The sequence below is a fragment of the Wyeomyia smithii genome, chromosome 3, assembly GCF_029784165.1.
Source record: "Wyeomyia smithii strain HCP4-BCI-WySm-NY-G18 chromosome 3, ASM2978416v1, whole genome shotgun sequence".
NCBI lineage: Eukaryota > Metazoa > Arthropoda > Insecta > Diptera > Culicidae > Wyeomyia > Wyeomyia smithii.
Window position 1 is genome coordinate 207687297 of NC_073696.1, and position 21208 is coordinate 207708504.

Consider the following 21208-nt stretch of genomic DNA (forward strand, 5'->3'; position numbering starts at 1 on the left):
TGAAAAAAGTGCAGAAGAGTGGGTTTGTATCTGAAAAAAGTTATATTTTCATAAAACACGTTTGGGCAACCTGAAAACAATTTTTTAGGAAGTCGAAATGTTCTACGAAAATGCTATAAATAACATTATCTTTCAATTTAGGGCTGAGCACCTTCACTTTTTCAACATCGATTTTTTTTGGGACAGCCTACTGCATAGTCTAACACAGTAGGTCCTGAATAGAAAGTTCCTAATGAAAGTGAAAGTACTTACCAATTTGCTGGATTTTCTCCAAATTAAAAATGAATGTCCTGAAGACGGTCTAAAATCGCAGTTTGTTGACATAAAAATGATACCAACATGAATATTATACACTTCTAGCAGTCTTAGAAAAAACTGAAGTATTCTAAAACACCTGTAGAAGTCTTTGGTTGAGTCAAAACAATATTCTAAGTGCAGCGAAAAACATAAATTTTGTTGGTGGAAATATAGTTGCCACTGCCTTATAAAGGGTTAAACACTCATAGAATGACTAATTGAGCTAATTGAATTTCATGCTATTGGATTTCGGGACTATTAAATCTTATGAATCTTAACTGCACCAAAACTCAACGCATTAGTTGGCGTTAGTGCTAAATTAACAACTCGTGACCTTCCCAACATTGTTTAATAGACTATTTATTGTCGAAAAAGGTATCGTACCACTAATTTGTCATCACACCATCTGAACAGAGTTAATCTCTACAATTATCGCCACGACAGCCGTCATCCCAGTAGCAACCTTTCGCAGGTTTGGGAATTTCTCCGCAAAAATCGTTCACATCAATCAAGTTACATTCCTCGTCGCAGTCGTATTTGTAGCAACCTTTCGAACACGCGTATCCCCCAGAGGTGCAGCCGGCACAATCTGTAATTAAATAACAACAGAGTAAGCTTGTTCAATTATGAGCTCAAGAAACCCAGCCCAAGTCCTACCCAATTCGTCGTCATACTCCATCTCATCGTCATCATCATCGTCGGTCGCAGTTTGGGATTGGGCGGCAACAACCAGGACACCCTTGTCATCGTCGTAATCAGTTTTGCTTAGTTTCAAGTACAAACGTCCGCCTTCCTCACGGCAATAACGGGTTGGCACATCTTCGAACCCAATTTGATCGCATTCCCATGTGTCATCGGCATAAGTGCAAATCTTCGGTGTGTACACCGTACAGCTGAGCATTGGTTCTGAGGTTTCTACCACCTTGGAGGGCTCCGTTGTTTGCGAGATGCTGTATTCAGGAGCTGACGTCACGAATAAGTGAACCTTCGACGGCTCGGTAACTTCTACGGATGGTGTCGGTAAATTGTCATATTTCACCGTTTTCCAACTGGGAATGTCTTGAAAGAATGGAGCGAATATATCTTCGACCTGGTTGGTCTCGTATTTGTCGTGTGATTCATCTATCGTTGCCGATGTAGATGTTTCTTGTTGCAAATTAGTATACTGACTGTTGTATGTTGGGGAGTACACAGCGTTTTCTGGGAAAAATGGTTTTACTGACTCAGCATAGGTTACTTGTCCACAGGGTTGGGCCTGTGGGATAATAACAGGAGAACTGTTGATTGGTTCCACACAAAGACCATTTGCCCCCATTGTGTAACCGGCAGAACAAGTAACTGAACTGTAGTATGTTTTGAGACATTTGTTGATCATTAAATTAAAACCTTCTGGGCAAACGAACGATTGAGTGTAACGTACGCCTTCGCAACGACCGTTTTTCACAACGGAGTCCTTCGGACAAATGGCGTCTACCGTGGATGCTCGTGAACACATGGAGTTTTTGTATTCGAATCCAGCAGGGCACTTGGGTGTGTCTACAATGCAATACTGCTGCTGTGGTTTGGCTCCCGATGGGCATGTCGGATTAGTGACTTCCTTATTGACGCATTGATTGTCTACAAACTGGTAGTTATAGGGGCAGGTTGGTCCTGGAGCAACGCATCTACCGCTCAACTGCGTACCAGATTTACAATTGACAGGAGCGTAAAGGCTCTTCGTACACTGACCGTTAATGTAACGATAATCGGTTGGACATACCGGATGTGTCACACAGCTGTTTTCTCTCATAACAGTATCTTGAGGACATCGTGGCATTTGATAAACGTACTGTACACACTTACTCATTTCTGCTTTGTACCCAGGGGGACAGAGTGGTTGTCCCGCAATGCAAACCCGTTCTCGAAGCGTCGACCCGGCAGGACAGGTCACAGTTTCGTACGTTTCCCGTAAACACTCGCCTCGGTCTATCTGGTAACCGCTCGGACAGATGATGTCCTTTGAAACGCATCGATTCACATCGATAAAGAAATCTGACGGACATTGTGTGGGTAACTGTTCGGAGCGAGAACACTGGCCAGATATCATTTGAAAACCAACTGGACATCTAGGAGAAGTAATGCAAACCCCTTGCTGATACCGACTGTTCGCTGGACAGGTTACAGGCTGTCGATATACCTTCATACATACTCCGTTTTTCATCTCAAAGCCAGAATCACATATTGGACCAGATACAACGCAATAGTTATCAATCTGTCTCGTGCTGGATGGACATTGTACAGACATTTGCTCAGCCTGAACGCACATATGATTATCAAATCTATACCCTTCAGGGCACTGGAATGCCGCCACACAGTAATCACCTTCAATTATGTAACCTGCTGGGCAACGTGGCACATCGTACTCCACTTGATAACAAACGTTATCTCGCAACTTCAAGCCAGGCGGGCAAACTGGCTGAGCAGCACAGAAGTTTCTAAGCATCTTACTATTGGGTGGGCAGTTGGTTAATTTTTCAAGTATTTTAACACATTTTCCATCAATGAGACGATAGCCTGAACTACATTCAGGATGCATGTAGACGCAACGGTTGTTCCTCATTTGGAATCCTGGACGGCAATTTCCTAGCATCGACTCTCGACGAACGCAACGGCCGTTTTCTAATGTCGATCCGGATTCACAAGTCATTGGATAGTTTTGGACACATTCATTATTCTCCAGAACGAAACCAGATGGGCATTGCATTGGCATAGAGTATGACATGGTGCACATCGAGTTGGCTGCTGTATATCCTGGTTGACAAACTGGTGATGCGGTAAGTTGTTGGTACTGAGGATAACCTTGCTGCCAGCATGACCCACACGTTTGTTGAGCGCTGCACATATAATTTGAACCGCAACCAGTAGGGAATTGTGGTTGCATGCACCCGGTAGCACATGGAGACGGCATTATCGGAGCTGGTGCCATGCCACGGCATACGCCATTCTGGTAAAAATATCCAGCAGGACAACTCGGTGGTCTTGTGTCATGAATACGACATTCACCATTAACAATTGTTGCTCCCAGGGGGCAAGTAGGTGGTCTTTTTACTACACAACGTCCGTCCTCGGAAAGAGCTTCGGGCGGACATGTCGTACTCACTTCATTGATTTGAACACAGTTACCGTTTTGCAATTCAAAACCAGCTAGACATTCCACTTCGTCACTTACACATAATCCGTTCTGGAAAAGAGAGTTCGGAGGACACGTTATCGAGCCAACAACTTGGTTCCTGCAAAATCCTTTCTCCAGAGTGAAACCATCGTCGCATCTAGGCTGTGACAAACAGTGTCCTCGGCTCAAAGTGAATCCATCAGGGCAAACTGGTTTGGCGGAGCTCTCTCTAACACACTGGGAATCTCTGAGTTGGAAACCCGGCCGACAACCAACGTTATTGAGACGACAATAGCCTTCTTTGTAGTATGAACCCGCGGGACAAATTGGGTCTCGTTTGTTGTATTTCAAACAGGTACCTTCAGACAGTTCGTAACCAAACTCACAAACTGGTTCAGAATGTACGCACAGCCCGTTCTGCAAACGACTGCCGGCAGGACACCGTCCGGAGCGTTGCTCTTCTCGCATACATTCGCCGCTATCTAAGGCATACCCTTCGCTGCAGCCGGTCGTATTCGCTACACAGAGAACACCTCGCAGCGTGAATCCACTTTCACAAATTGCTGGCCGTTTATCATGCTTAACACATTGTCCATACCGTTGATCATAGTCATAACCATTGCTGCAAAGTGGTTGACGCGACACACACAACTCGCCGTCGATTGCAGAATTCATTGGACACCTAACTGGTATTCGCTCTTCTAGTACACAATTACCTTCACGAAACTCATAACCGGATGAACATTTTATATCCTGCGCAACGCAAACTTTATTACGCATAATACTTCCACTCGGACACTTCGCTTCGGCACGTCGTGTTTGAACACACTGGTTCATAACACGCTCGAATCCACTAGGACATGTTGGTTCAGTTACGACACAATGGTTATTAACCAATTTCGACCCCTGCTCACATCTCACCGGAACAGTTTGCTCTAACATACATTGTCCCCCGATCAGATTATAGTTGGTCGGACATCCTGGATTAGAGTATTGGCAAACTCCTTCCGAAAAAATTGTCCCGTTGGGGCAAGATGTGGGTGCTACCAACACTTTAACACATCGACCATAATCGTCCATCGTGAATCCATTTGCACAAACTGCCTCGATTACGCAGTCTCCTACCCGGAAATTACCCCGAGTGCACGTTGGTTGCTCGCGATGGTGAATAATGCACTTGTCCCGGCTCAAAATGTATTTCTTACTCGGACAGGTGAACGGAGCAGTGATCGCTGAGCTCTTCGTTTGTATTTCAGGGTCTCGAATTTCATACCGTTCGCACCGGTTACCAACTAGCGTGAAGCCAGTAGCGCAACTCGGGCTGGTAGTTTTCGGTTGGCATCCGGTCAACTGTGGCCGATGACACATTCCATCCGATAACATTGTATATCCGGGAGGACACACACTTTGGCCGACACACATTGAACCGACCAGCTGATACCGGTCCGGACAGTACGTTTGGCGCTGTACGCATTGGTTGTTTTCCAACGAACTACCTGTGGGGCAAATTATATTCGATGTAAATGGTAAACTGGAAACTTCCTCGCCCAGGAGTACCAACGCCAACGCGGTGATCCACAGTGTAGTAACCGTAACAATTTTCATCTAAGAGAGGAGAACGGTAGATACTATCAGTATGAGTGGTCTTGTAGGATTATGGGCAATGCTGTAACTAAGTACACTAAAGTCGCTTTTTACGCGGGGGATACGTGCCGCGTAAAAAACCGCGTAAATTCCGGAATCCGCGTAAAAAACCCGCGTTAATTCTGCAATCCGAGTGAAGAGAAACCGAAATCCACGCAAAAAAAAATACCACGTAAATTCCGGAATCCGCGTAAAAAAACGCGTTAATTCTGGAATCCGCGTAGAAAGCGACCTTAGTGTATTTTCGAAAGATACAAAATAGGTACCATTGAACAATGTCCAGAAAAAACAAATATGGGAGGAAATTTGGATCTAGAGTTCGACAACAATATTCTAGTGAAAAACTTTCTTCTACAAAGTTATTACACATGATAAAGCGTTCATTTTTATGTTATCAAAAAATTAAAGTTACCAAAATTTTCTATGAAATAATCTTTGTAGGTGGAGAAAAATGTTGTCCTAAAAACAATTCAAACAACTCCGAAAACATGGTTTTTTATATCTCTGAAAATAAACGATTATTGTTGAAAAAAAGTAGGAGGGTGGTATCCAAGACAGGACCGCATGGTTGACGTAGACTTGGAATCCTACTTGGAATCCTAAAACTAAACATAGGTGATCTTTACTTTAACAGAATTACTTGGCATAGCCCCTACCCAAGTAATTCTAATGAAACAAAAATCACGAGGCGAAAACAGTCAGCGTACTGGAATTTCCCTTGTAAACTATTTAATTCATTTTAACCGCAGTGAGGTTAACAACTTAAATTTTTTTGAAAAAGCACATGCTTTATATAACGTGCGTGTAAAATGGGAAGCTTATAGGAAGTTTGGCGAAGGTGAAAAGCATATCACCCAATGCCGTGTTTGCCAACGTTATGGCCATGGTTCAAAGTTCTGTAACATGGACCAAAAATTCCCTAATTTGTGGAGACTCTTCTCACAAAAAGGACACATGTCCTGTGAAAGGGAGTAAAAATTTTCGCTGTGCGAATTGTACCGGCAGCCATATGTCGAATTTTTATCAATGCCCAGTCCGTTTAGCAATTGTTAAGGCAAGGCAAGGTAAACAAAATTCAATTTCCCAATTAAATCAAGCTTCAAAACAAAATTCTCCAAGCGTACCAATAACGTATAGTTTACCTACTCCTTTGCATACCCGTTTAACATTCTACACGAACATTCTACCGCCTAATGTTGGTAGTTCGAAAATGACCGTTAATATGGGTGAGCAAAACACGCTAGAAAATAATTGTACACCTATTACTCCAGCTAATATTGCTACCGAAAATATTTTTTCTAATGTCAACTGCCTGGGGCCTATTACGGCAGGTAAACTTTCTTTTCTGCAACAGGCAATGTTCGATCTCATGAACGCCATGTTGCAGGCGAAATCAATGTTTGAAGCCATTCAAATAGGTACCAATTTTACAATTAAAATTGTTTCTAATTTAAAATTTAGCAATGATTTTAAATAAACCGATCAAAATTTTAAATTGGAATGCTCGCTCATTGAAGGCCAATGAGAATGAGCTTTTTAATTTTTTAACAGTAAATAATGTGCATATTGCAATCATTACTGAAACATTTTTGAAACCTAACATAAAATAGATATGATATGATAGGATTCAGGGTTCCGGCGGTGAAGTTGCAATTGTTATTCATCGCCAAATCGAACATCGTGCTCTTCCCCATCTTGAGACGAAAGTTATTGAAACTTTGGGAAATAAAGTTCAAACTGAACTTGGGATTATATTTATTGCCGCAGCATATTTACCATTTCAATGCACACGCGAGCAAAAAAATTATTTTAAAGGTGATTTACAAAAACAAAAAAAGTAATTCCAATGGCGAAATTTTATTCAATGATTGTTCTTCAGGATGCTATTCTATTTAGTCTCCGAATAGTCCTACATGCTTTTCTTCCGTAAGAAACCCTTCAACAATTGATTTGGTGCTAACAGATCAAAGTCATGTATGTAGTGATTTGATCACACATGCTGACTTTGATTCTGACCATCTTCCAATAACTTTTTCTTTATCACATGAATCAGTTTTAAGCCCCATGAGCTCAGTTTTTAATTATAACAAGGCTAGTTGGGAAAGATACAAAACTCATATTGAGAGAAATTTCAATAATGAGCTTGATTTGCAAAACAAAGTGAATATTGATTCCGCTTTGGAAGCATTAAAATGTGCAATTGTTGATGCCAGGAATTATTCTGTTCCAAAGGCTCAAGTGAAATTTGATTCACCAATAATTGACGAAAATCTTCAACTTCTAATTTGTTTGAAAAATGTCCGCAGACGTCAATATCAACGTTCTCGTGGCCCTGTTTTTAAAACTATTTATAAAGATTTACAGAAAGAGATTAAACATAGATTTACTCTCCTGAGAAATCAAAATTTTGAGACTAAAGTTGAAAAATTGAAACCATATTCAAAACCCTTTTGGAAGCTGTCGAAGATTCTTAAGAAACCTTCAAAGTCTATTCCAGTTTTAAAAGATGGTGAACGTTTTCTTGTATCCAATGAAAAAAAGGCTCAAAGACTTGCTCAGCAGTTTGAGAGTATTCATAACTCAAATTTGAATTTTGTGAGTCCAATTGAAAATGAAGTCACACGTCAATTTGATTTAATTTCTTCCCAGAATTTTTTATCTGCAGAAATAATTGAAACTAACTTGAATGAGATTAAATCAATTATTAAAAATTTCAAAAATATGAAAGCACCTGGTGACGATGGAATCTTTAATATACTAATCAAACATCTCCCTGAGAGCACAATGGAATTTTTAGTGAAAATTTTCAATTGCTGCTTTAAAATTGCATATTTTCCCAAATTATGGAAAAATGCAAAAATTATTCCAATTTTAAAACCGGATAAGAATCCAGCTGAAGTTTTAAGTTATCGACCAATCAGTTTGCTTTCTTCAATAAGTAAACTGTTTGAGAGAATTATTCTCAACAGAATGATGTCACACATTAACGAAAATTCAAATTTTGCAGATGAACAGTTTGGTTTTCGCCATGGGCATTCCACTACTCATCAATTGCTCAGAGTTACTAATATGATACGAGCTAACAAATCTGAAGGTTATTCCACTGGTGCTGCTCTTTTAGACATAGAAAATGCATTCGACAGTGTTTGGCATAAAGGTTTGATTGCGAAATTGCAAACTTTTAATTTTCCAATTTTCCTAATCAAAATTTTGAAAAAAATTATCTTACTGATCGAACTCTGCAGGTTGTCTATCAGAATTCAAAATCTGATAGATTTCCTGTCAGAGCAGGTGTACCTCAAGGTTCAGTCTTGGGTCCAGTCCTGTACAACATATTCACTTCAGATCTTCTTGATTTGCCTCTAGGATGCACAAATTGTTCTGCGATGACACAAGCATTTCCGTAAAAGGAAAAAGCCTTCGTGTCATATGCAGTCGATTGCAGAAAAGTTTAGATATTTTTTCTTCCTACTTGCAAAAGTGGAAAATCTCTCCCAATGCTTCTAAAACTCAAATGATAATTTTTCCTCATAAGCCTAGGGCTTCTTTCCTCAAGCCAAACAATAATCACGTTGTCAAGATGAATGGGGTTATTTTAAGTTGGTCTGACAAGGTTAAGTACTTGGGACTAATTTACGATAAAAAACTTATTTTCAAAGAGCACATTGAGAGTATACAAGCCAAGTGCATCAAATATACGAGATGTTTATATCCTCTCATTAACAGGAATTCTAAACTTTGTTTGAAGAACAAACTTTTGATTTACAAACAAATTTTTAGACCAGCAATGCTTTATGCTGTACCGATCTGGTCAAGTTGCTGTTCAACAAGGAAGAAAACGCTCCAAAGGATTCAGAATAAAATTCTGAAAATGATTTTGAAGCGTCCTCCTTGGTTTGGTACACTCGAATTACATAGACTTACTGGTGTTGAACCATTAGAAGCTATGTCAAATAAAATTATTAACAATTTTCGACAAAAATCGTTGAAATCCCCAATTGCTATGATAAGCTCTCTTTATAGCCAATTAGTGAGCATTTAAGTTAGTTGTAAGTTGTTTTTCCTTTCTTGACAAGTAGGTTTAAATCCCTACGAATGATAAGTCCTAATTGCGAAAGCAAACAAATCCTAACAATTAAAATTACAAATTACTAACAGTGTTGAGAAGTCACCATTTGTGATTGGACACACATACTCATTATTTAATAATATTTATCATAAATACTTAAGCTACTAACAAATCCCCCTAACATAGGTGATCATATCAACTGTTAGTAAAAGTTAGTAAGTAGTTAGTTAAAAAAGTCATGAAAAGAATATCGTTCACTTTTGGTATGGTTCGATTTTGACTACGGAAAAAAAACCGGCGTATTGCCTGAATCAAGCGGGGTCTCTATTTACTCTCTTTTGGGAGAAAAGCTCTTTAACTTTGATGAATGATGACACCCCGTTAAGCATACAGACGCGAGGCATAGTACGCTAGGCATAATGGACGGCAGGCATACGGACGCGAGGCCGAATGGACGCGAGGCCGAATGGACACAAGGCCAAGGGAAAGTGATGCGGAATATGTTATTAACGTCATCATCATCACAGCCCACGGTGCTCGCACAGACCGTTGTTATAAAAAAAATGCACCAAAGAATCTGAGTACACCATTCGATTCGTTATGACGTCCAGAATCTCTGGTCAAAATTTCAAAATCATCGTACGGTACATTTTTGAGTAATACCCTTTTGAAGGTCGTGAAGTACAAAAAAGTGATATAAAAACGACGTTTCTACACATTCCAAGTATATATTTCAAGACATTTACAATTGGTGGAAAGATTTATTTGAAAATCCCACAGTGCACAGTGATCTAAATTCGAAAAATTGTGGTTGTTCTAGATTTGACTATGAAAACTTGATTTTATTTACTCAATGTCTTCAGCAAAATTGTTGCATTGAACAAGGCCTTACTTTTGGCGTTTTCGGTTTTTCGATCAATCCACCTTACAGTTAGATGAAAAAAATATTTTTTCTAATTTTCAATATACCGGATTGCTTTCTTCAGCAAAGTTGTGTAAAATTTTAAAATATAAACAATTGCTAAATACTGCGTTGTCCTATCTGTACGTTAAACACGACAAAATAGAGTTTTTTGTGGAACACCCCTCCTTAAAATCAGTTTTTTGTCTATAATTTCGTCTGTAATGTGTCAAAACAATGCAAAATGTGCTAAGAATTTATGCATTCAACTAAGCTTTTCTCTATACTTTGTAAAATTTAGCTATTCACGGATTTCTAATTATTATATATCAACCAAAAGAGTGTAATTTTCTGAGCAAAACGTGATATTTTAAAATTTTCCATCGTTGTCCTTCGGTTTTTTAAATCACGAATTAAAACTGCTCGAAATCGGTACAATGACAGTTCGCCCAAAGTCACTTTCATTGGGAGTTCCGGGTGACTTAAACACTAAGGCTGTTGAGTGGGGTCGTCGCTTCACGGATCAGAGGGGTCAGATCTTGTTGAAGGCTTTGGCAAAGCTCAGCCTAGATCTGGTCAACGTTGGGAACAAAAGTACATGGTGTGGAGTCGATCATTGGCGCGACGTTTTCCAGCCCAGGACTGATCAAGAACTGGAGGGTAGATGATATGATGTAGACAACATCGAGAGGCGGCAAGCGACGAATAGAGCCAACACCCCGGCCGTCCCCGGGAGGAAGACATCGTACTTCGATGCCGAGGTATTCGAAGAGGCAATGAGAAGAGAGCGCGAGAGGGGCTGTTTGCTCCGCCCGACTGCTAACCAACTAACCATGCCTAGGACTCACCAACCTAGAAATGGGAAGCCACCGGTTAACTAGTGGACGGACGCGATAGCCAACCTTCGCAGTGCATGCCTCGGTGTAAGAGGATGCGAAGGATGCAGCGTCCGCGAAGAAGAAAGGACAGAGCGCTGCACAGCATTCAGTTCTGCAAGATTGATGCTAAAGGGTGCGATAGAGGCTAGCAAGAGAGCCTGCTTCGATAGGCAATGTGCGAGAGCCAACACGAATCCGTGGAGTGACGCTTACGGGATCGCAATGACCAAGACTAAAGGTGGCTGGCGCCTACTGGAGCGTATCATCGAAGGGCTCTTTCCGCGCCACGAGCCAAGCTCTTGGTCTCCGGCGGTCGAGTCTCAAGTCCGACTTTCCAGCCTTTCAGACATAGGCCAGGGAAGCTCGGCCAGCCTGTCGAACATCCAATCCGTGAGCGACGACAGCCATGCGGGGTTGAGGAAGAGGCAAGGGTTACGAGTGAGAAACTCATCGTGATAGCCAAATCCCTAAAGGTGAGCAAGGCAACGGGACCGGATGGTATCCCAAACCTGGCAATCAGGCTGGCGATAGAAACGGCCCCGGGCAATAATGCAGAGGTGCCTGGTCTCTTTCCGGACAGGTGGAAGCGGCAGAGACTGATTTTACTGTTGCAGGCTGGGAAACCGCAAGGGGACCCATCGGCATATAGACCAATCTGCCTGCTGGACACTGCGAGCAAGGTGCTTGAGAGGATTATCCTCAACAGACTGGTAAGGTACAAGGAGGGTGTACACGGTCTGGCAAGTAACTAGTTCGGCTTCCGGAAGGGCAGGTCCACGCTTGATGCCATCTCTTCCGTCACCAAGACGGCGGAGGTAGCACTCCAGCGCAAGAGAAGGGGAATACGCTATTGCGAAATCGTCACGCTCGACGTGAAGAATGCGTTCAATAGCGCCAGTTGGAACTCCATAGCGCTCGCGCTCAGAAGAATTCATGTACCGGTGTCGCTGTGCAACGGTGTGTTTACAACACAGAGGAGGGTCAGAAGTGCGTCCCAATTACCGCAGGAGTTCCGCAAGGTTCTATCCTGGGTTCGGTGTTGTAGAATGTCATGTATAACGGAGTGTTGAAGCTCAAGTTCCCTGTGCGGGTTGTGATCCTCGGTTTTGCAGACGAGTCGTTCGAGGAGATTGAGTTGACGGCCACGCACTATATGCGTAAGGTCGAGGACTGGATGCGCTCCAGGAAACTGGAGCTTGCGCATCATAAGACGGAGGTCACGGTTGTGAATCTGAGTAACAGGCAGTGGTCAGAGTCGGCGACGGCACCATCACCTCAAAGCAATCTCTGAAGCTCTTGGGGTTACGGTGGACAATGAGCTCACGTTCGGGAGTCACGTCGACTATGCCTGTAAGAGGGCTTCATCGGCTATTGCAGCACTATCTCGTATGATGTCCAATAGCTCAGCGGTTTATGGCAGCAAGCGAAGATTTCTTACCAGCGTGGTTTCATCCATACTTAGGTATGGTGGGCCAGTGTGGTCCAGAGCGCTAGCTACAAACAGTTACCGTGGTAAACTGGAAAGTACCTACAGGCCCATGTGAGAGTTGCGAGTGCGTATCGTACGGTGTCATATGATGCAATCTGTGTCTTGTCCGGCATGATGCCTATCAGCATCGCCATCAAGGAGGACAGAGAGTGTTTCGACCAACGTGATACAAGAGGCATACGAGGTACCAGAAGGTCATTCTCGATGCTCCACTGGTAGCGGGAATGATCTAACTCCACAAAGGGTATATGGACGCACCGACTTATACCGGAGATATCCGGTTGGATCGGGAGGCGCTATGGTGAAGTGAACTTCCACCTGACACATATCCTATCAGGCCATGGTTGCTTCAGGCAATATCTGCACAGGTTCGGACACGCAAGGTCCCCCATGTGTCCCGAGTGCGTGGAGGAAGAGGAGACTGTTGAGCATGTCTTCTTCGTATGCTCCTCTTAAGAGCGAGGAGCGACATGATAGCTGTGAGCGGGCCTGGCACTACTCCGGACAATCTAGTCTGGAGGATGTGCGGCGACCCGGACATCTGGAGCGCGGCATGTGCGGCCGCCTCCCATATTGTCCTGGAGCTGCAACGTGTGTGGCGGATCAACCACCAACACGCCAGCGGTAGCTAACTGCTAGTCTCCAGGTAGTTAGCTAGGAGGTTATAAGAGTAAATAGGGTACATCACGCACAAAAGCCACAACCCGACGTAATACTTACCCGTCGTTCCGGGAAGACCAGGGCTCGAGACTGGAGCTGTTTTAGTGGATCGGGACAGAGATCAGCAGGTGTTTGGGGGAGTGTAACTACCCCAGCATCTCTCCCCTAGTCTCATCCCCACACCCTGAGTTCTCTTCTTAGGTGTCTGTTCGCAGATTTCCCTGCAACCTTTAAAAAAAAATTCGTGCGGACATGCGTACTGCGGGATTTGCGGCTGCCATCCGTCTCTTCACTTCGCGGCTAACAGCGTTGTCACATGTCACGAGAGTACCAAGGTACACAAATTCGTTAACTACTTCATAAATACCCCCATCTAGCACAATCTCAGTAAGTCAGTACCAAGACTCGACAAACTTCCACGTCCTCTACCAGCCACCATTTACTTTGTTTTGGAAGAGTTAAGGATAAGTCCAATTCTCGCTGCTTCCCTTTTAAAAGGCACGAATGGCTCTTCCACTGCTCTGCGGTTAATACCGACGATATCAATATCATCCACAAAGCCAATGAGCATATAAGAATTCTACCGCTCCGTTGCACGCCAGATCTCCGTATGCAAACCTCCAAGGCAATAATAAACAACAGATTCGAGAGCCCGTCACCTAACTTCAGACCGTCCAACGTCACGAACGAGTCCGAGTTTACGCTCGCTATCCTGACGCTAGTGAAAAAGCGTCAAGGGTGGCACGAATCAGCTTAATCAGTTTAGATGGGAAACCGTGCTCAAGAATAGTCTGCCATAACTCGTTGCGCCTAACTGAATCGTATCCCGCCTTGTAGTCTATAAAACCGCAATGGTAATCTCCAACAAAGGCTTCCTACAAAGGCCTTAGTATATGAAACAGGATGCGTGAGAGAATTTTATACGCAGAATAGAGGAGTGTTATACCTCGATAGTTACTGCAGTCGAGTCGATGGCCCTTTTTGTTGACTGGGCGAATGAGTCCGTCCAACCTTTCCGCTAGTAGCTGCTCACTCCCGGTTTTGGAAAGTTCGGCTGGGAGGCCGTCTTTACTAGTAGCTTTGTGGTTTTTAGCTCTTTACAAGCTTCCCGCACCTCGTCTAAGCTTGGCGGATCCACAGCTTGTCCATCCTCCTCTGATTCTTTCCTGTTTCTGTCGACTGCTCTATCCTCTTCGCCGTTCAATAAAGTCTCAAAATGTTGCATCATCGGTTATCAGGTTCCCTTCCCTGTCGTTGCACATGGCAGGAATTGGCACAGTCCGGTTCCTGATTCCGTTTACCACCTTTTAGAAACTTCTCGTGTCGTGCCTGGAGAAGCATACTTCCGCCTTCGCAGTGCTCGCATTTCTTGCGTTGGTGGAATCTTTTTTCGGTCGATATAGCCTCTCGATAACTCTCTCTCATCTGACATGTCACACGATTTGCAGCCACGATCGTGCGAGCACGGACTCGATTTTTATCATCTGTTACCTATTGGCACTCCGCATCGACCCACGTGTTGCGTGTGGTACCTGCAGTCGCGCCCAACACCTCTCGCGCTGTGTAGCTGACCGTGTCGTGGATGTGCTTCCACTATGCGTTCAGATCTTCAACCGGTTCACCAATCCGCCCGTCAACCTTCCGGGTCTACTCAGCAGCAACTCCGTCAGCTGACAACCTCTAGATATCCAACCCCAACCTCCTCGAAGTGCTTGATTTGTATACGTTGGCCAGCCGTGCGCGAATCGTTTCTACCACAAAATGGTGGTCTTAGTCGACGTTTGGGCCTCGGGAGAACCGCATATCGATGACATCTGAAAAACATCGACCGTCAACCAGGATGTGGTCGATTTGCGAGCATGCTTCGCCATTAGAGTGTTGCCGTGAGTGTTTCCAGATCTCCTTCCTCGCGAAGGACGTGCTACAGATAGCCATGTTTCTGGCTGCGGTGAAGTTCACCAACCTCAGGCCATTCTCATTACTGGTGGTTTTGCTTATCAATAATAGAACGAAAGAACTGCTCTCGTCCGACCTGTGCGTTTGCATCCCTGATGATGATCTTAATATCATGCTTTAGGCACTCTCCATATGTTTTATCGAGGAGCTCATAGAACTCCTCCTTCATGTCATCGGGTTTGTCGTTCACCTCTGTTGCCGCAACCGTAGTAGATGTGGTATTTGAAGGTCATTTCCGCGATAGGATCTACTATTATTTCTCGATTGTTCATAGTAGTATTGTTTTAGCATGCTGCCTTGCTAGGGCTGCGATGGCTAGCCTCGCGACGGGGCTGCCGTCTACGGTGTAGCTGGCGAAACACCGCATTTCAATACTCAGCCGTCCGCTCCGGATCAGACACTGTTTGAGCCGCCCCTAACATGGAGAACAGACGCTCAGACATGCTGCTCTCCTAGGAGAACAGCTCCCCCTTCCCTGTCAGCATACGACCAAGTTGCTAGTATCCCAGTCGGTACCACGTGGAGGTAGGGATATACGTTGCTGGACAGTATGCTCTGGACCACGCTGGGGTCTATTTTATTCCAACTAGTACGGGTTGTACTACTGGTACGCTCTGCCCAGCCGTTTGCCAACCTATGCCATGTATCTCAATAGCAAATTTTCAGGCATTTTTCCTATACATTTAGAAGTCACTAACAATGTTTTTCATGGTAAAATTATTGTTGTTGGTAGATTAAAAAACAAAAAAAAACGTCATTAAAACTTGGTAATGAAAAAAACCGTTTGCAAGCTTATAGTAAAAATACCATGTTTTTATGGTTACAATAAAAAAAATCATTGTTCATTCACTGTTCTCACCGCAAAATTTATCGTACTTTTTTCGGGTAGTGTTGTTCAGTTACAAGTTACAAGTTACAAGTAAGGTTATGTGTTCATGAGTTTAGTGTCTACAGGGTGTTCAATAAGTTCGAAAACAACCATTCAACGTTGTGAAGGTGCGCACCATGTGCATTCAGTGTATTGGTATTGGTGTTAGCTTTAGCCTTATATATAAGCTAATCGATGCGCATGGTGTCAACTTGCTGAAATTTGTTGTTTGTTTACTGCGCACGATGAAAGAATACCGCGACGTCGTAGCAAAGTTGTTTCCGGCACGCAGGTCAGGAGATCGTGTTTTCTGATGACAAACTCTTTGTCTTGGAACAACAATTTTAAAAACGATCAGCTGTGCACGCCGACGTTAGCCAGAATCCACCCGTCCCACATAATCCCACGGTTCCAAAGCGCCGCGTCGGCGATTGTTTGGGGACGTATCCAGGCGCGGGAAGCTCTCAGGACCTTTACGGGAAGGATCTTGACGTCCTTCAACCGTCCAAGCGTGGTGTCTAGAGAATTTAATCGATTTTCTCGGTAAGATTTTTGATCTCCCCGCTCTACGGAACTGCTGAACAAGCAGAGTGAATATAAGGAGAAGGCTATGGACTATAGAGCTCCGTATTCAACTTTAAAAATCCCACTGAACATAAATTTGATACTCTAACTTACCACATCAATCTGTTCCCTAAAGAAAAAGCATAGGAGACCTCAATTCGCTCCTGAATAGTTTTACATCCGACAGCTCGACGTAGATCTGTTATACGAATGTCGTAACGGGAGATTCAAGATATTTTTCATCAGCCGGTTTTGGACTACTTACAGCTTCTTTTCATTCGTCTCAGGGCAGGATTCCCATAATGGTATGGCGTAATTCATAACTGGAGCGATGATAATCTTAAACACCGCTATTTTGTTCCGTTGCGACAACCGTGACCTTCGGCTTCTCAGCGAGTATAGTGTTGTATTGTATAACTATATATTGTTTCTCATCGATGATAATCCCAAGGTATCCAACCTTCCTGGGCCATTCAATGGGGCAGCCATTTTCCGTGACACAAAAATTTTGTGGTGGAGAAACTTTTGTCGATTGGCGGTGTTTGATGACCATATCCCATTGTGCCACACATTGTCGAATGCTTCTTCCACGTCCAGTAGCGCCATGGTAGTGTTGTTGGAGAACGATTTGCTCACCGTTGACAGTAGAGTGATGGGCCTGTAGCTTGTAGAAAGAGTGGGGTTTTTTCCGAGCTTGAAGACGACAGCGTTACCTGGAGCTTTCCTATTTTTGCCACATTTTACCGCAGCGCTTACTATCCTCTCTGACACCTGATTGTTGGGAGGAAAGTCGTGGATTTGATGTTGAAGCTGGGTGATAGTCTGGCGCACCATGACCACGAGAGGGCTTTCCATGCTGGCTCCGATATTGTGTGCCTGCACAAACTTGCTGGCGATTGCATTAACTTTTTCGAGGGTGAACACCAACATACCACCTTTTTCGTCCTTCAGAGGTGGTATCACTTTTGGTTTCTGCTTCAGAAGTTTCACCACCTTCCAGGACGACTTCTAATGGTCACCAATTTCGGGAAGCTTCCACCCGGTCAGCGATTATACGGCTCAGAATGGCGGCTTGTTGTTTCTTTAGCAGGCAGCTCGTAGCCTACTTGTGTGAGCCTCAGTCACCGTGAATTGGTGCCTCACCGGTACCCCACGAAAGCAGGTTTACTCTGCGGCAAGTACTACATCCCCAAAGACTCGCAGCTGATCATTATGGCTTCAACGGAAAGCTGATTCGATTTATCATGCAGGCCAACTGAATGGGTCCCGATGATAGTCTCGCATCATCTGGACCGGGGTAGGTGTTGGATACAGTTCGAGTTCACAGTTTTTCACTGTATATGGCGAGCGTTGAGGTCACCGACCACCACAAAGCCGGTTCTGGTATCGGTGAGTTATTGAAGATCTTTTCGGATAAACCGTTGCGTTCCTCACACTGACGAACATGATATCTCCGTGGAGGGCATGGATTTTTACTCCGATGGCTTCGATGATACTCGTCTTCGGATACCGGAGAATTTCGTAGCGTATGTCGTGTTTGACGATTACAGCGCATTGATCGCACCAACAGCAATACCACCACTACAGGAGCTGAGGCTATCTAGCCGGACCATGATGTGGTTGGACAGGCGAGAAGTTGAATGTTGGATTTAGCCTGGTGTCGGTGATTACTCCTACATCGATATTTTGTTGAGTAGTTGCTTAGCTCGATCTATTTCACCCTAACAGAGCGAGCGTTTCAGTTGCCGATACGGACGCAGAGCCGCTCGCCACATTTGCAGATGTTGGATTGTTTCTTTAACCGATCCAGGATCCTGGTTGAGTCAGCCAGAGGGAGGCCACGGAGCACGACCCGATAAGATTCGATTGGATCGATTGGTTTGTCGTGCGTGTAGAACTCCATTTGGATTTTTGGTAGACTTTCACTCTGTCGAATTCTTCCGCCGAAGAGCATAGAATTGTGATGCCAAAATGGGTGATTTTGTATGCCAGTCGAGCATCGCAGGATCCGTTGCGTTGATATAATTTGATAGAAAATATATGGACTAACAATCAAATTGCCACAAATGCATCCGCAACGTATCAATTGTGCTTGGGCCTTTACTGACACAAAACCAGGACAGGACTTGACAATTAGCCAAATATAGACGACAATTCAATGAAGGCTCACGGGGTCACGCAGGCTTCAACGTAGAAGAGACTGGACAGAGCCAAACTGATGCTTACGCGGCAGGCAGGTCAGTAGTTCGTGTTTTTTTGTTTTCTATTCGTGTACGACTCCTGATCCAGTTCTTATCGTCTGGCACAGATCATTCTCGGCACCAAATCAGAAGTTACACTGTTTTTCCTGCTTTACATCTACCGCTCCATAACATCCGCAAAGTACTGACCGTCGATCAAAACTGAAAACCTAAGACTGGCAAACTTCAGATGAATATATTAACTACACCCGCTATTCCATGTTGGACGGCATGTGACAGCGTCTGGTTCGTACCGACTGGCTGAGTTGCAATGATTCGCCAGCTTCATCCAAGATGACGGCCTCATTGCAAAACTAGGTATCGCGGCCCCAGCAAGAAAGTATACCAGAAGTTGTTACTAACAATTGAAAAAACCACACCGTATTGGTTAACACAGTTTTCGAATGCAGTTCTATTTACAGAAAAGATCACAGTCTCGACCGTAATTATCGCAACAAAACTTTTATTTCTTATTACACGAGAGAATACTGTCATGCCTTCGTAGACTTCAAAGTAACAAAACTTTTAGTTGATTCAACTCTTCTCACATGTGCCATTCTCACTTCAAGCATCAGAAAATATCAGTTTCATTTGAAACCAAAATGAATCAAATATTGTCATCAACCGAAAAATAACTGTTTTGTGATACAAAGTGACTTCCAGGGTCTTGTTAAATTGTTTAACCCAACACGGTGTTGAAAGTAACCCCTCAAAAAATCGTGAGATAATTTCGAAGGTTTGTTTTTCTAGAAAAATCATTCATACTGCAATCTATTTGGCAATGCTGGTTTGTCACGTAAATAAAATATAATTTTGTCACTTCACAGTTTGTTGATCGCAACTAGTAAAAGCAATGAAGATTAATTATTTGTAGCCACGCAAAATGTAACGGTCTTTGAATAGCTCAATGTGATTACATAAGACATCTTCGTTACGTGATTGCTTATCAACAACAGCTATTTAATATTTCATTAACAATTTCGTCATACTATCGTACAGTGTGGTCGCCTCGGCAAAAATATATTTGGCAGCAAATATATTATGGTATATGGACTCACACTTGTAGCTATATCAAGAACGGTTGGACAGGAAGTCCGTTACTTCAGTATAAGTAACATAGATTATCCTATCACATGTTCTACAGTAAGAACTCTGATCTTTTCAAATTATTCTTCATGTATAAGTTTTCCAAAAATAGCACAACTAATTATAGAATTGTGTCTTGCACGACCCCCTATGATTCTTTATTTATAGTTTATCTATTCACACCACAATAAATTAATGAAATAACGTCACAAAACTATTTTTGGTCCTTTGAGGCCTGCACTACGATTGCAGCATTGCATTTAGCAGTTTCTTCTAAACGAGATTGGAACGAATGACCTATTGGTTGCGAGTCCAGCTTTGTATCTAAAGATCAACTGGAAAGTCTTTTTGTAATAATAATGTAAACAATCTAAACTGCCAAGCAGTTACATTAATTAGAAAAAATAACAGGCTAAACTGCATCGAGGCACAATAGAAAATAATTTTCTCACTGGAAATGTTATCGATTTTCATTGACATAAAATAAGACTAGAACTTCAATTAAAATTAGTGTTCATCATAGATCAATCATAATTTATTGTAAGTTATAAGAGATTATAAGAGAAAAAAATCACATTATTTTTACTTAAATCTTAGTTTTATTCGAGAAAATAAAAATAACTACATTCTCCTTGCTTGATAAGGTTATTGAAAGATAGTTTTCTCCTTAGTTAAATTTGTAAAATTTATTTATTTGAAATTAATCTGAAAATAAGATAAATACTTCACTGCTTTTAAACGTCTCATAAATTAAGTGTGCGTGGCGGAGATTAATTTTTTTTAGTTTTTGAATTGCTGTTTTTTATTTTGGCTTGTAAAGGACGAAAATATGTCCTCAAAGTAACTCAACTTCTTCTCAGCACTCAAACTTGCGTTGGTTGGAAATACTCACCGTAACTTTGAATTCAACCTTCTGCACAATTAAACTTTAGACATCCTGCTGAATTGATTTTTCGAAAAAGACTGACGCTGAATCCGAAATCCAAAATAAGGAAACAATGTATGTTATCAACACATTCGTGAATGCTCGGCGTTGATGCTGATAGGAACATTCTTGGAATCGTAAATAATTATGCTACTTCGGGGAAAACGTTATTGAGGGTTAAAAACCTTCAACACAAAGCAACACTTAAACAAATGTAAAAATTGCTAGCTAAAATTGAGTCAACATTTTGCACGACATTGTAAGTTTCGTGGTTAGTATTCTTGTGGTAGAAATATAATCATCATTTATGACCTTTATTTATAATACGTCATTCTAGTGTTCGACGTTCGAGCGCGATTCACAAGCTTCATTATCATTCAGCTTGCCAGAATTCTGGGTAAGGTATAATTAGGAACTCCATTCTACCCGGTTGGCGAGCAAAGGTGGCATCAATAAACGCGAGTAGATTTCTCGCATAGT

At 42.7% G+C, this 21208-nt stretch overlaps 1 protein-coding gene across 1 annotated transcript; it reads right to left on the bottom strand.

Annotated features, from left to right (window-relative positions):
• Window positions 1-641: 641 nt before the first annotated feature.
• Window positions 642-20763, bottom strand: LOC129729550 (zonadhesin-like). Its single transcript, XM_055688198.1, has 3 exons — window positions 20696-20763; window positions 955-5053; window positions 642-886 (listed from the first exon to the last, which is right to left on the bottom strand). Exons 2-3 carry the CDS (start codon window positions 5051-5053, stop codon window positions 714-716), a joined length of 4272 nt encoding a protein of 1423 aa, XP_055544173.1. The 5' UTR covers window positions 20696-20763; the 3' UTR covers window positions 642-713.
• Between the last annotated feature and the right edge of the window lie 445 nt (window positions 20764-21208).